This window comes from Penicillium chrysogenum, assembly GCF_028827035.1.
Source record: "Penicillium chrysogenum strain IBT 35668 chromosome Unknown utg000001l_segment0_segment0, whole genome shotgun sequence".
NCBI lineage: Eukaryota > Fungi > Ascomycota > Eurotiomycetes > Eurotiales > Aspergillaceae > Penicillium > Penicillium chrysogenum.
Genome location: NW_026622749.1, coordinates 1,521,549 through 1,535,415, shown reverse-complemented (window position 1 = coordinate 1,535,415; position 13,867 = coordinate 1,521,549). Strand labels below are relative to the sequence as shown.

At 50.9% G+C, this 13,867-nt stretch overlaps 5 protein-coding genes across 5 annotated transcripts; all 5 read left to right on the top strand.

Moving 5' to 3' along the window:
• Positions 1–613: 613 nt before the first annotated feature.
• Positions 614–1,706, top strand: N7489_000612 (inositol phosphorylceramide synthase regulatory subunit KEI1; the record flags this gene model as incomplete). Its single annotated transcript, XM_056706367.1, has 2 exons — positions 614–655; positions 714–1,706. 2 exons carry the CDS (start codon positions 614–616, stop codon positions 1,704–1,706), a joined length of 1,035 nt encoding a protein of 344 aa, XP_056570669.1.
• Positions 1,707–3,233: 1,527 nt separating this feature from the next.
• Positions 3,234–8,045, top strand: N7489_000611 (sulfite reductase (NADPH) subunit beta; the record flags this gene model as incomplete). Its single annotated transcript, XM_056706366.1, has 4 exons — positions 3,234–3,264; positions 3,336–3,472; positions 3,527–7,912; positions 7,967–8,045. The coding sequence occupies 4 exons, from the start codon at positions 3,234–3,236 to the stop codon at positions 7,991–7,993; spliced, it is 4,581 nt and encodes a 1,526-aa protein (XP_056570668.1). The 3' UTR covers positions 7,994–8,045.
• Positions 8,046–8,482: 437 nt separating this feature from the next.
• On the top strand, positions 8,483–9,610 carry N7489_000610 (alpha/beta hydrolase; the record flags this gene model as incomplete). The annotated part of the gene is made up of 1 exon (XM_056706365.1): positions 8,483–9,610. One exon carries the CDS (start codon positions 8,483–8,485, stop codon positions 9,608–9,610), a length of 1,128 nt encoding a protein of 375 aa, XP_056570667.1.
• Positions 9,611–10,196: 586 nt separating this feature from the next.
• Positions 10,197–10,707, top strand: N7489_000609 (uncharacterized protein; the record flags this gene model as incomplete). Its single annotated transcript, XM_056706364.1, has 3 exons — positions 10,197–10,444; positions 10,506–10,597; positions 10,649–10,707. 3 exons carry the CDS (start codon positions 10,197–10,199, stop codon positions 10,705–10,707), a joined length of 399 nt encoding a protein of 132 aa, XP_056570666.1.
• Positions 10,708–11,466: 759 nt separating this feature from the next.
• Positions 11,467–13,262, top strand: N7489_000608 (uncharacterized protein; the record flags this gene model as incomplete). Its single annotated transcript, XM_056706363.1, has 5 exons — positions 11,467–11,640; positions 11,699–11,768; positions 11,832–11,930; positions 11,992–12,145; positions 12,203–13,262. The coding sequence occupies 5 exons, from the start codon at positions 11,467–11,469 to the stop codon at positions 13,260–13,262; spliced, it is 1,557 nt and encodes a 518-aa protein (XP_056570665.1).
• Between the last annotated feature and the right edge of the window lie 605 nt (positions 13,263–13,867).

The following is a 13,867-nucleotide window of genomic DNA, read 5'->3' as shown; positions in this document are numbered from 1 at the left end:
TATATTGCGTAGATACTCATCCAGTCAGACCATAGCCTCCCAATAAAATATTCAATTATTCAATCCATATTTGTATAAACCATTCAAATAGCAGGACTGACATGTGACAGCATATAGCCGACTTATACCTAATTAGGAATATTCATGCCCTGATCATAAGGCATAAGGCATAAACTGTATTGGCTCAGGCATCAATATTTTCATAAATGCATAAAATGATCGCTAAAGTAAGGGGGCAAGCCACCTGGGCATAAAAATGTAGTCTTCTGTTGTGTATTACCTTCGAGGTCACATGGATGATCAGGTAGAACCCATGCATGAATTCAATAAAAACACTGAATATAGAATTCAAGACACAGACGAGCAGATTAAAAGAAGATGAAGTGAGTAACTATCCATAAATAACTACAACATAGATGAGAAGTGAAAATGTAATCCGAGAATCGGGAAATTGATCTGCGGGCGGATCGCCCGGGAAATGGCGCCCCTGGGCCATCTGCCCTGCCATACACCCAGCCTTTTTCCTCTTCCCTTGCTTTGCCCATATATATACCCAACCACATTTCCATCGCTATTTTCATCTCGATAACGCACATTCTTGGAATACACACTCATGGGGTTCACTTCCCGTTTTCTCCGCATTCCGCGGCCAGAGGTGAGTCGAGATCAAATCTTATCCATTACCGGAGCTAACTTATTTCGTCACTTCAAAGTCCTTTCTCTATGTGATGAGCTTAGAGACCGGTGCTTCATTAATCACACTTTCGCTTCTCTTGAATAAAATCAGTGGCCTCTATGGCTTACTAGCCCTTTTGACCGGCTATCACCTGTCCCCCGTACAGCTCTCAATGTACCTTTGGTCCCTCGTTGCCCTTGGTCTCGCCGCACTTCTGTTCCCACACATTCGCAAACAGTCCCCTCTACAATGTCTCGCCCTCGCCTACCTCTATGTATTCGACAGCTTGATTAACGCCGCTTACACTGCCGCTTTCGGTGTGACTTGGTTCTTGGTGGTATCGCAACATTACGACAGTGGCGAAGCCGCCGGTCCAGGGGGCGACACGATCGCCCAAACCGCTGGCTTTACCAGCCCCAAGTACGATGCAGCCTACGTCGAAATCCAGAACACAAAAGAAGGAAACAACTTCGTTGCTCATCCCCCGCGTGCGGCCGAAGATCTCAGCAATGTCGTTCTCCAGCCCGAGAGTCTCCCGAGCATCATCTTCATCTGCCTTCTGTGGGCAGTTCGCGTCTACTTTGTCCTGGTGATGCTCGCTTTCGCACGCCAGGCCCTCCGTCTCTGGGTTGCGATTCCCCGGCACACCCAACTCCCGACCCACAGCCGCAACGTTTCTGTCGCCAGCGTTGCCGATATCGATCGGGAGCCTTTCTCTCCCTATAGCCCCGACGGCCAGGGCTGGCAAGGCAGGCTGGGTCGCGTGATGGTCAGCATCGGCCACAGCTATTGGTTGGGCGAAGAGGAGGACGGTAACTGGCTCAGCGGCATCAACCACAAGTTCCGCAACCGTTCAAACAACACAGAGCTGCCCGGTGCGCTGGAAAGAGAGAGGAGACGCCGTTCTGGGACGGGTCCCCCAGCACCGTCGCCATCTATTGTTCGATCTACTGTCCTTCAGCAGCCAATTCCTGAGCATGCACCTGGTGGCATGAATGTGAAGATGCAAGACTGGAACGCACCTCGATAAATGATCTCTCGGCGGCTACTGAACAACATCAGTCGCAATAATGTACAGCCTTCGCTTCGACTCGGCTCAATGTCTTCAGCCCCCTATCTTCCTGGCTGTGTGCACCGGATGCAATGAATTTGTCTGTGCCCAACCAGGGGACACAATCCATCTTGGCTCTTGTGTCCGTCCCATCGTTTTATGAGGTCACTCAATCGGGGTAACCGATCAATTGACTTCATTCGATACTCCACCATCACGAAGCCCGAGCCCCATTTTGCTCGATACTTACGATACACTGCACATATAAATTTGGAACGGGTCCAGGTATATGGCGATGAACAAGCCATTTCTGTGTCGTTGATCGATATCTGGGCCCCTCCTGTCTGGGTCCGGAAGGCGTTTTAAATTCCGCCATGGGAATTGGGGCGCTTTAAACACAAATGACATCTGACATCCAGGATTTTGGCGTCGGGACATGGATATGTACATTGCTTATCTGAAATGGGGGTTCTGCATATTTTCCCCGCAAGGGTCTCATGTCTTTGTTTTGTACACAATTGCTTTTGGGCACCCCTCACATATAATATCAGTATGATTTTTTTCTTGACGATTTAACAGATTATGGTCAGTAATACTGAAATGTTCGAGTCTTTCGAACGCCGAAAGCTTCATAAGTACGAATTCTTCTTATATTAAATGAGATAACGAGATTAGGTTTTTTTAGGATTCGTGATGCACTCGGCCGAATTATTAGAATAAGGCTGATTGGCTAGGATCATGGTATACACGAGCGAGATCGGTGACCGTTAACCTTCGGCATTTGACCGGCAGTCTTGTTCTAGTTGTTCTAGTAGGGACTGCCTGAAGCCCGTAGAAATTCCCCTAGGACAGTACGGAGTAGAATACGTTGAAAAGACGGGAATACTCCGAATAAAATGCATTTGTTGGGCATGGGTAATTGCTGTGGTGCTATTGGTACGCTAAAAGCATAAAGGAAAATACTTAAAAATCGGTGCTATGTGAGTTAGTCACCAAATAACCCGGGATTATTGGACTCCACGTAATCCCATGAAGCAAATCCCTTGACAATCCCAGTATTTAAGTGTACTTCATACATACATAAGCTGTCGATGTAGTTCTCTTAAACGACAGGTACCGCACGAGCTAGCAAACCCCGACGCTGACGTGCTCGACGGTATCACGGGATCCCCCGCACTGAACCCAAAACGGAAGGTTTGCATCCCTGTCGTTGGGTGTTTGCACTGATGTCGTGATCGAAGACCAATCAGCAGATTGCTGATCTAACCCCGACGACGGAGAATGGAGCGAGCGAAGGAAACAAAAACCACAGGCCTTTTTTTTCTTGTCTAGAAGGACAATTCCAAGAGAGCTGAGAGACATCATATTAATTGTCTCCTCTCACTTGTTACTATATCCCTTCGGTTCTGTGCTGCGAGTGGGAGATCGCTGCATACATACTGATAAGAAATATCGCGATTTTATCATCCCACTTACTGCTGTGATCAACAGCAAATAATCGCAAAAATGGTGTCTATCTCAAGCGCTGCTGAAGCGGGTAAGTCATTTTCAATTATCTTCCATTCTCGAAAATGCAGGGCAATGGCTGATCACCATGCGATTGTACAGTGGCGAGGATCGCCTACCTCACCAGTGATACCGTTCTCTCTGTGCAGCCCTCGCTGCAAAATGACTCATTGTTCTCCAAGTCACTGAAGGCCCTCAAGTCGAACAAGACGAGCAACCTCTCTTCAAAAGTCACCGAGGTGAGTTGCACTCGTTGGGTTGCGCGTCCGGAACCCAACTAATACTATATCCAGGTCCAAGCTGTGCGCTATAATGAAGATCCCCTCCTGTCCGCCTTCACTCCCCTTCAGAACGGCGAGATCATCTCCGTCGTCACCAGCTCGTCAGTCCTGATCACCGCCGTCCCTCACCTTTACCGTCTCGCCAACAGCCCCGTGGTCATCCACGTTGCTCTGGAGCCCTCTCCGTTCCCCGACTACTCCGTGATCAGCTCCATCCGTCAGTCCGGTTTCACATTCCTCCACTCAGAGACCGTGCAAGAAGCCCAGGACATTGCTATCACAGCCCATGCGCTTGCTCACAAGTCTGGAAAGGGTGTCATCCACTTCTTCGACCCCTCTAACTCGGCCAAGGACCCCTCTATTCCCGAGGAAGACATTGAAGTCGTCAAGAAGGTTCTCAGCGTTGGTGGAAATTCTGCCACCTCTGCTGGTATCCAGACTCTTTACGCTGACTCCGGTCGTGTGGCCACTGTCACTGCAGAGACCGTGGGTACTCCCCCCTCCGGCCAACCCGAGTCAACAAACTTGACTGTGCCCTCTCAACCTCAAACTCCTTTCAACGCTAGCGTTGACAACTCATCAGTTGGCTCCTCGCGGAGAGACAGCAGTGCTGGCAGTGAGACCCCGAGCTCAACCGCGACGACTGTGGACAGCGCCACCATCCGGCCTGTTAACGCGGGCGATATTTTTGATTGGACAGCTCAGATTTGGAACACTCTGTTCGAAGAGGTGGGCCGCAGATATAATGCCATCGAGTACACCGGTGTTGCCGATGCTAAGTCTGCTATCTTCGTCTTTGGCTCTACTGGAGTCTTCGTGGATGCTCTCGCCAATGCTGGTGCCAACCCGGAGTTGGAGCACATTGGCCTGATCACTGCTCGCCTGTACCGCCCCTGGGTTGGTGGACAGATTTCCAACTCTATCCCTAGCTCCGTTGAGAAGATCGCTGTTCTTGAGCAGGTTCGCAAGACCACCCGATGGGGTCCTTCGTTCATGGACTTGTTGTCCAGCCTCACACCCTCTGGCACTCGCGCTCAGCCTCCTCGAATTGTCGGGTACCGTCTCGGATATATTGAGCCCTCTACCGCTGTCCAGGCCCTTCGTGGTGTCTTGCAGAACCTAAACTCCGCTTCTCCCATCCAGAACCTCGACATCGGGAGCTCTCAGGTTCCTGCTGTGCAACACGCTCTCGAGCAACCTCGCATCGAGAACGCTTACTTGAAGATTTTGGATCAGCTCTTTGGCGAGCGCCTCCACATTGCCAACCAGCTTGGATCCAATAACGCTGGTATCTCAAGCACTATTGCCGCAAGCCCCGAGTTTGGATTTGGTTCGCTGCTAGCTCGCCAGGAGCACCGCCAGCGCTTCATCCGGGAGGTTGAGGAAGCCACCAGGTCCAACGACTTTGCTACTGACGTTCCCAAGACTTGGTTGTCTCGCTGGGCTCTGAATGTGAAGGAAGCCGCTAAGGCCAACAAACTGGCTCCTGATGTGATCAGTCGCCTCTCCAACGATGGCTCCGCGATTTCCCGCCAACTTCTCCAGTCCAAGCAGCTCTTCTACGAGGAGTCTGACTGGCTGGTCGGCTCCGATGCCTGGGCTTACGATCTGGGCAACTCCGGTGTTCATCACGTTCTCGCATCTGGCGCGAACGTGAACATGCTCATCATCGACTCCCAGCCCTATTCTGAGCGCGCCGCATCTGATGCTACTCGCCGTAAGAAGGATATTGGTCTCTATGCCATGAACAGAGGTAACGCATATGTCGCCTCGGTCGCTGTTTACAGCTCGTACACCCAGGTTCTTCAGGCCATGTCCGAGGCTCAGCAGTTCAAGGGCCCCTCGGTTGTTGTCGCCTATCTGCCTTACAACCAGGAGAATGACTCGGCACTCACAGTGCTGCAGGAGACCAAGAAGGCTATCGATCTTGGCTACTGGCCCCTGTACCGCTGGAACCCCGATAACGAGGAGAAGGATGAGCCAAAGTTCCAACTTGACTCCGAGCGCATCAAGCGTGACCTTGAGGAGTTCCTCCGCCGGGACAACCAGCTTACCCAGCTCATGAACCGTCAACCCAAGTACGCCCCTGTTCTGTCTGAGTCCTATGGCACTGAGGTTCGCGCTTTGCAGAAGAGAAACGCGAAGGACTCCTACGAGAAGCTCTTGGATGGTTTGTTCGGTGCTCCTCTCACCATTCTCTTCGCATCCGATGGCGGTAACGCCCAGAACCTCGCTAAGCGTCTTGGCAACCGTGGTCGCGCCAGAGGTTTGAAGACCATGGTCATTGCTATGGATGAGTTCCCGCTTGAGGACTTGCCCACTGAGGAGAACGTGGTTTTCATCACCAGTACTGCAGGCCAGGGTGAATTCCCCGTGAACGGTCGTAGTCTCTGGGAGCATGTGAAGAACGCCGGTGATCTTGACCTGTCCACCATCAACTATTCTGTTTTCGGTCTTGGTGACAGCCACTACTGGCCCCGTAAGGAGGACAAGATCTACTACAACAAGCCTGCCAAGGATCTTGATGATCGTGTCGCCTTCCTGGGTGGTCGCAAGCTCACCGACATTGGCCTTGGTGATGATCAAGACCCGGATGCCTACCAGACCGGGTACTCCGAATGGGAGCCCCGCTTGTGGAAGTCTCTGGGTGTTGATAAGGTGGAAGGTCTCCCCGAGGAGCCGGCCCCAATCACCAACGAGGATATTAAGATCAACTCTAACTTCCTTCGCGGCACCATCGCTGAGGCTCTTCTTGACGAGACCACTGGCGCTATCCCCGCCAGTGATCAGCAGTTGACCAAGTTCCACGGTACATACATGCAAGATGACCGTGATCTCCGTGATGAGCGCAAGGCCCAAGGCCTTGAGCCTGCCTACAGCTTCATGATTCGCTGCCGTCTCGCCGGTGGTGTTGCTACCCCCAAGCAGTGGCTGCAGATGGATGCCATCAGTAGCTCACACGGTAACGAGACCATGAAGCTCACTACCAGACAGACCTTCCAGTTCCACGGTGTTATCAAGCGCAACCTTCGTGGCGCCATGCGTGCCATCAACAACTCCATGATGGACACACTCGCTGCCTGCGGTGATGTTAACCGTAACGTTATGTGCAGTTCTCTCCCCGAGCTGTCCTCTTTCCACCGTGAGACCTGGGCCATCTCTTCCAAGATCAGTGAACACTTGCTTCCCTCAACCACTGCCTACCACGAAATCTGGCTGAAGGATGACAACGACAAGAAAGTCCAGGTTGCTGGAGATGCTGTCGTTGACCACGAACCCCTCTACGGTCCTACCTACCTCCCCCGCAAGTTCAAGATCACCATTGCCATTCCTCCTCACAACGACACTGATGTCTACGCCCACGACATTGGCTTGATTGCCATCAAGGGTGCCGATGGCAACCTCGAAGGCTTCAACGTTCTGGCTGGTGGTGGAATGGGTTCCACTCACAACAACACCAAGACCTACCCCCAGACTGGTCGCATGTTCGGATACATTCCCAAGGATATGGTCCACATTGCATGCGAGAAGATCATGCTGGTGCAGCGTGACAACGGTGACCGCAAGAACCGCAAGCACGCCCGCATGAAGTACACCATCGACGATATGGGCGTTGACGCTTTCCGAAGCGAGGTCGAGAATCGTCTTCCCGACGGCCTCAAGTTCGGCGAACCTCGCCCCTTCGAGTTCAAGTCCAACGTCGACACCTTCGGCTGGCTTAAGGATGATACTGGTCTCAACCACTTCACCTTCTTCATCGAGAACGGTCGCATTGAAGATACTGCCGACTTCAAGATGCGCACTGGTCTTCGCGAACTTGCTGAGATGGGCAAGGGTGAGTTCCGTCTGACCGGTAACCAGCACCTGATGATCTCTCGCATCACCGACGAAGACCTCCCCGCCATCAAGGAGCACATGGCCAAGTACAAGCTTGACAACACTGCTTTCTCTGGCTTGCGTCTGTCTTCCTCTGCTTGTGTTGCCTTCCCTACCTGCGGTCTTGCCATGGCCGAGTCTGAGCGCTATCTCCCCGTTCTGATCTCCAAGCTCGAGTCCACCCTTGAGGAGTGCGGTCTTGCTCGTGACAGCATCGTTATGCGTATGACTGGTTGCCCCAACGGTTGTGCTCGTCCCTGGCTCGCCGAAGTTGCCTTTGTTGGAAAGGCCTTCGGTGCATACAACATGTACCTGGGCGGTGGCTACCACGGCCAGCGCCTGAACAAGCGCTACCGCTCTTCCATCAAGGAGGACGAGATCCTTGACATCATGAAGGGCCTCCTCAAGCGCTACTCTCTTGAGCGTGATACCGACGGCGAGACCCCTGAGCGTTTCGGTGATTGGTGTATCCGTGCTGGTGTCATCAAGGCCACCACTGACGGAAAGAACTTCCACGATGGCGTAAGTGATTCCTTCTATGATCTCGACAGTATTGATTCTAACAATCCCTTACAGGTTGCCGAAGATGAGGAAGAAGAGTAAATGCTGAACACAGCAGTTACACATATAATCTCTGATTTTTATGACTCTCATGGGATCTAAACTTTGCTTTCTCCCCTTTCTAATTGTTGGATATTCTCACGTCTGTATCTCACGTCGCAATGCATTGATGTCTTGGCGATTGTATGATTCCATGCAAAAATGTTAGATTTCGTCTTTTTTTTCTCTTTTTTTCCCTTTCTTCATGTGGATCTCGATGACAGTTCAAGTCTGCTAGTACATATATACTCAAATGATATCCATTTTCCTATCACCTTATCACTGAAACATCTTACCTCCCGAGGTCATTCAAAGGTGGCAGAAACCCAACCGTGGAATCAGGTCAGGGGCGACCCCGAGAAGTTGATGCACAGTTTACATCACCTGGAGACTCCAGTTCCTCTTTGGCAACCTTCAAAGCTTCGATCTTGCCTTGAACATTCGTTCTAACACTTTCGTTAATGTCCATTTCAGCTTCAATAGGTGGGCAATATGAACTCAATTCTATCAGCGCCTTTCGCGCCCCTGCTCTATCTATTCCCTCGGTTTCGGCAAGAGCAGGACTGGACGTATCGGCAAGCACTAGGAAACACTTTCATAAAAGTCTTCCTTCGCATTTTCGTAGCATTTCGCACACAACCACCACTTTCTCTCAAACCAGGTCTGGACGGTGACCGCTTCGTCGCGATAGAGCCAGGACCACCAGAGCTCTATACCAGCATCACCGTGGACAACGAGATCCAGCCAGTGACTATAGGAGGCACCTGGTTCCCATCACTCTACCAGTACAACACAACCACCACCCAAGACAAGCATGTCGTGCTCCACTTCCATGGCGGCTCTTACGTCCTCGGCGACGGCCGCACATCATCGTGTCAGTTCATCGCCAACAATTTGCTAGAGCACACCACAGTAAGCCATGTCTTCAGCCTACAATACCGCCTAGCCTGCAACCCCAACGGCCGTTTTCCCGCCCAACTCCAAGACGCCATCTCCGCCTACTCATACCTCCTCCACACGTTACACATTCCGGCATCTCGCATCGTCTTCAGTGGCGACAGCGCAGGTGGCCACCTCGTCCTCGCACTCCTACGTTACATCACCGACTATGAGGACGAAAAGATCCTCCCATCACCAACATGCTCGTGGCTCTTCTCGCCCTGGTGTGATATTCCCGGCGCCCGCAACAAGGATGCCTGGCAGAACATTCCCAATGTACAGACGGACTACATCCCAACCTCGTTCCCCGCATGGGGCGCGAAGCATCTTATCGGGAACCTAAACGTCACCGGCGAGTTCGAGCCGTATCTCGCGCCACTCTGGCATCCCTTTGCCCTGCCTTCCCCTGTTCTGATTGTTTCCGGTGGCAGGGAGGTTATGTGTCAGGAACATGATCGGTTGGCGAGGCATTTGAGTAAAATGCAGCAGAATGAAGGTCGAGTAGAGTACTTTGTGCAGGCTAATTTGCCCCATGATGTGCTTATGGTTGCTTGGCTTCTGAACTTTCGAAAAGAGGCTAGTCAGTGTGCTGTTCAAGCTGGGGTGTTCTTGACGAGGATGCAGGCTATGTTGGAGGAGGATGAGCTTGAGGTTCCTTCCGTGGCTTTCCAGCCGCGATGATGTTGCTATGTATACCTCCCGGGTGTACCATAACGCTACCTATGTATTGCTATTTGAGTTGAACTTTCTGAACGACTCTGCCAGAGAGGTTCTCTACGGATTCCTTAGGCTCATTAGAAAGGCCCTCTAGTAGCCACCTCCATCATTTCAGCTCTTTTTTATCTCTTCGATATTTGTTTGGTCAAATAACCAAGAAATACCGCCTTCCCTAAAGACTTCAAACGTTTCTCAAATCGCAGTTTGTTTGTCAAGTGAGGCAGTTTCCGGCTTCTTCAGACATTTAACCCACCAAATCCTCTTTTCCTTTTTCAATCTCTTTCATCTATTTTCTTTCAAAACCCTGTACCCATCGCAACATACAACCCGCGCCGAGGCTACTGTTCTCGATACTGCCTTATTCAACACTGATCAGCGCTGTGATCTCGTACAAAGTCGCTGGCACTATCGACTTACCGACCTCCCCCCACCCTCCACCCTCCACCCTCAGGTTAAGACGTTAACAACACCGGGCAAGACCCAGAGTATCCGAAGAGTGGTACAGCTATATCGCCAGCGGGCAGTGGTTTACATATCGTCGCGGTCGAAAATGGCACCCATCCCAGGGATCATTCGCGAAGCAGCTCGCTTTGAGATCCAGCATGGCATAGACTGGACCGACTACGGACCATACACCAAGATAACGACAACTGACACGCACACTAGCTACAGCAATCTGGCAGACTTTTCTCACGAACTCCACGAGTGGCCCTTTTTGTCCGTGGCCATTGCCAGCGTCCTTTTTACGATTATCGTGGTGGGCATCATCGCCCACTTTTGCTTTTGGGGAAGACGCAGGTATGTAACGAATACCCTATTTGTGATTGTGAGGGGTCACTGATTTGAGTTGGTCATGCAGGTATCCGCGGCAAACTGCATCTCCATCTCCCGAGGATAAGATGAAGACGGAGGACGTTGAATACCTGGATACGGACGAGGAACCCCGCTCAGGTATGTTGAGACATACATATTCCTTGCTGTGTGCCCGGCTCATGATTACAGATGGTTGGATGTGTTTTATCCTGGCCTGCCATGCTGCCATTACCCTCGGTGTTGTCTGATGCAGAGGAACACATGCAGCTGTTGGAGAACAAGACAGTCAGATGAATACCCCCTGTTCTCTGGTCAGCTAACGAGTCTCTGTGGGACTGCGGTTGAAGGTAGAATTACAAGCCTGGTGCTTGTGGTCTTAGCCGGAGGTGACGATTTATGAGACCGGATCAAGTATGGGTTTTAGCGTTTAGCAATTGATATTTTTATGCTTGGGGAAACCAGCCCAGCACAAACCAAGTGGGGGAAAGGATGGATGTGCTGTCCAAGTCATTATTGACAACAGAACCTGTTGGCATGTTAGAGATCTATAGCATACATATATTTATATGCTAAGAAGATGTCGTTCAACAAGCGGCCCTTTCCGCGGCTTCTCCCTACAAACGCACAAACTTTCCAAGGGAATCTCACCAATTGCTAATAAATGCATGGCAGGACAGTAATAAATGCAATAAAGTTTTCGTGCTGTGGCGACTTTCTGGCTATTTCTCGGCTGGGGCAGTGGGGGGATGCTCATAAAGGCAGTATACTACCTCGGAGCCCTACCTAATTCCGCTTCATATAGGCTTCTCAGCACCCGGCTGTGAGCTCACTGCCAGGCCCTTATTACCCCGCAAATGGTGACCTTCCCCGGAATTGGAGAAAATAGACGCGGGGTTAGCCTCTTGGCTATCTGAGCGCCAGGGGAATCATAGTATAAAGGCTCACGCCCATTGAGACTCTTTCTGCGATGAAATTTGGTTACCTCTGCTCAATTGCAGCTCTACACCATGCCTACCTCCAAGCCATCTAGTGTCCTACACGTGGAGGATGTCTTTCCCGAAAAAGGTTCGGAGGCTGCGCCTAGTCTCGAGCAGACGTACATGGAAAGTGGGTTGAGTCGCGATGACGCATATTTCCTTGCCAACTTCCCAGAGGAAAAGAGGAACAAGTGCATTCGGAAGGTTAGTTGGATCATGTGTCTGATATGAGATGACTCGGGCATAACATTGGTGAGTATAGATCGATTGGCGCCTCTGCCCTATGTTAGCGTTTCTCTACCTTGTGTGCTATATTGACAAGGCAAGTATTGGTAGGTGTCTCTTCTGCTCATGGCTTTTGGATATTACTGGACTTGACTTTTAACGCCCCACAGGGAATGCCAAAATCGAAGGCATGCTGCCGGATTTGAATATGTCAGGCACTCAATATAACATTGCCCTGGGGATTTTCTTTGTCCCCTATGTGCTATTTGGTATGGCAGCACCCTCGATACCATTTCTAGCTTACCATATTAACAAGAGCTTGGCTGCTAGAGGTTCCTAGCAACATCCTACTTGCCAAATTTAAAAAGCCGTCGCTCTACTTATCGATATTGATGCTTCTGTGGGGTATCGTCGTGACCCTAACGGGGGTTGTAAAGAACTTTTCCGGGTTGTGTGCGGTTCGCGTGCTCCTTGGTATTTTCGAGTAAGACGACCGCTACGTTCTGTTACTTTGGAAGGCTCCTCTCTGACCTGTTTGCAGATCTGGATTTTTCCCAGGCGCCGTGTGGGTTATTACCCAGTGGTATCAGCCACATGAAGTCCAAAGCAGGATAGCGATTTTCTACACTGCGAGCGCACTAGCCGGTGCGTTCTCCGGGCTTCTAGCATTTGGCCTAGCCAAGATGCGCGGAATCGGCGGCTATAACGGCTGGAGATGGATTTTCATTATTGAAGGAGCTGCAACAGTGGTCTTCGCAGTCTTCTGCTACTTCTGCCTAGCGGATACCCCTAGGCTCTCCAGTAGATGGCTGGACCCGGAAGAGATCCGGTTTCTGGAGCTACGCAGACAGGCCGTGCGAGGACGTATTGTGGTAGACGAAAATCCCAACAAATTCGACTGGAAAGAGCTCTTCAAAGTCCTTACCGACTGGCATCTCTACCTACAGGTCCTCAACTTCTGGTCCAATACCGTACCAAACTACGGTCTGAAATTCTCCCTCCCCCAGATTATAAAGAACATGGGATATACCTCTGCGAACGCGCAGCTCCTCTCGATGCCTCCCTACTTCGCCGGCGCGATATCCGCATACGTCTTCAGTGTCATTGCAGACAAACTGCGATGGCGCATGCCGATCATCATTACTGGACAGATCTGCGTAATCGTTGCGTTCTGCATCCTATTCTCTCTCGCCGAGGATATCAAGGATAATATTCCAGCGTGTTATTTTGCGGTCGTCCTTGCCTGTATTGGTCTGTACCCGATTATCCCGGGAACCAACGCGTGGACATCAAACAATCTCGCCGGCGCGCGGAAGCAGGCTATGGGTATTGCATTTATGATTAGCATCGGTAATTGCGGTGGACTTGTGGGATCATTTATATATCTTGAGCGTGAGGCACCTAAGTATCCTACTGGATTTGGGAGTTCGTTTGCCTTTGCGGTGGCGGGTGTGGTGGCGAGTGCTGCTTTAGAAGTAAGGTTCTGGTACGTGAATAAGCGGAATGCGAAGATGAGTAGGGACGAGATTCACGAGAAGTATACGGATGAGGAGTTGCAGCTTATGGGAGATCGGTCGCCGTTGTTTAGGTATACACTTTGAGTGCTTTCGGCGTGGCTGTCTTTCGCGAAGGGAAATAGGATATGGAATCGGGAATTATAGGCCGCCTCGTGCAATTGGTCCTTCGACTCCCACAGTTCATAAGTAAGCGACCTTCGAACGGCACCGAAGCACCGGAATCCGCTTCGGCATCTCCAACATCTATATAGGAGCCATGCTGTCCTATAGCTTTAGTGAGCTTCAAGCATCCTAGTTAGAAGAATAGAGGATGTTCTTCGGCAGTAATACTCAGCAATACAGACCACGACAGGATCCAATCTGTTTGATGTTGGAACTTTCAAGAGTATCAAACCGCCAATTTAAAGGCTTGGGGCATGTCAGTTACTGAATTCGGCGCTGCATATGTCCCCTACATGGCATACCAACGCTAGCATGTTTTGGATTCAAGAACAGACGGCAAAGCAATGCCTCTGTCTCCACCATAGATGTATGTGGGTGAGATCAACCGTTGGATTACGCTTGCCAGAAGCCTCAAATATAGATAACAGGTTGAAGATACACCCCATGCTCGGTAGTTCGGGTCGCTTGAGAGGGTTATGTGGGAGGGACAATGTAGAGGACCTTTGTGGTTTTGAATCCTTGCTATA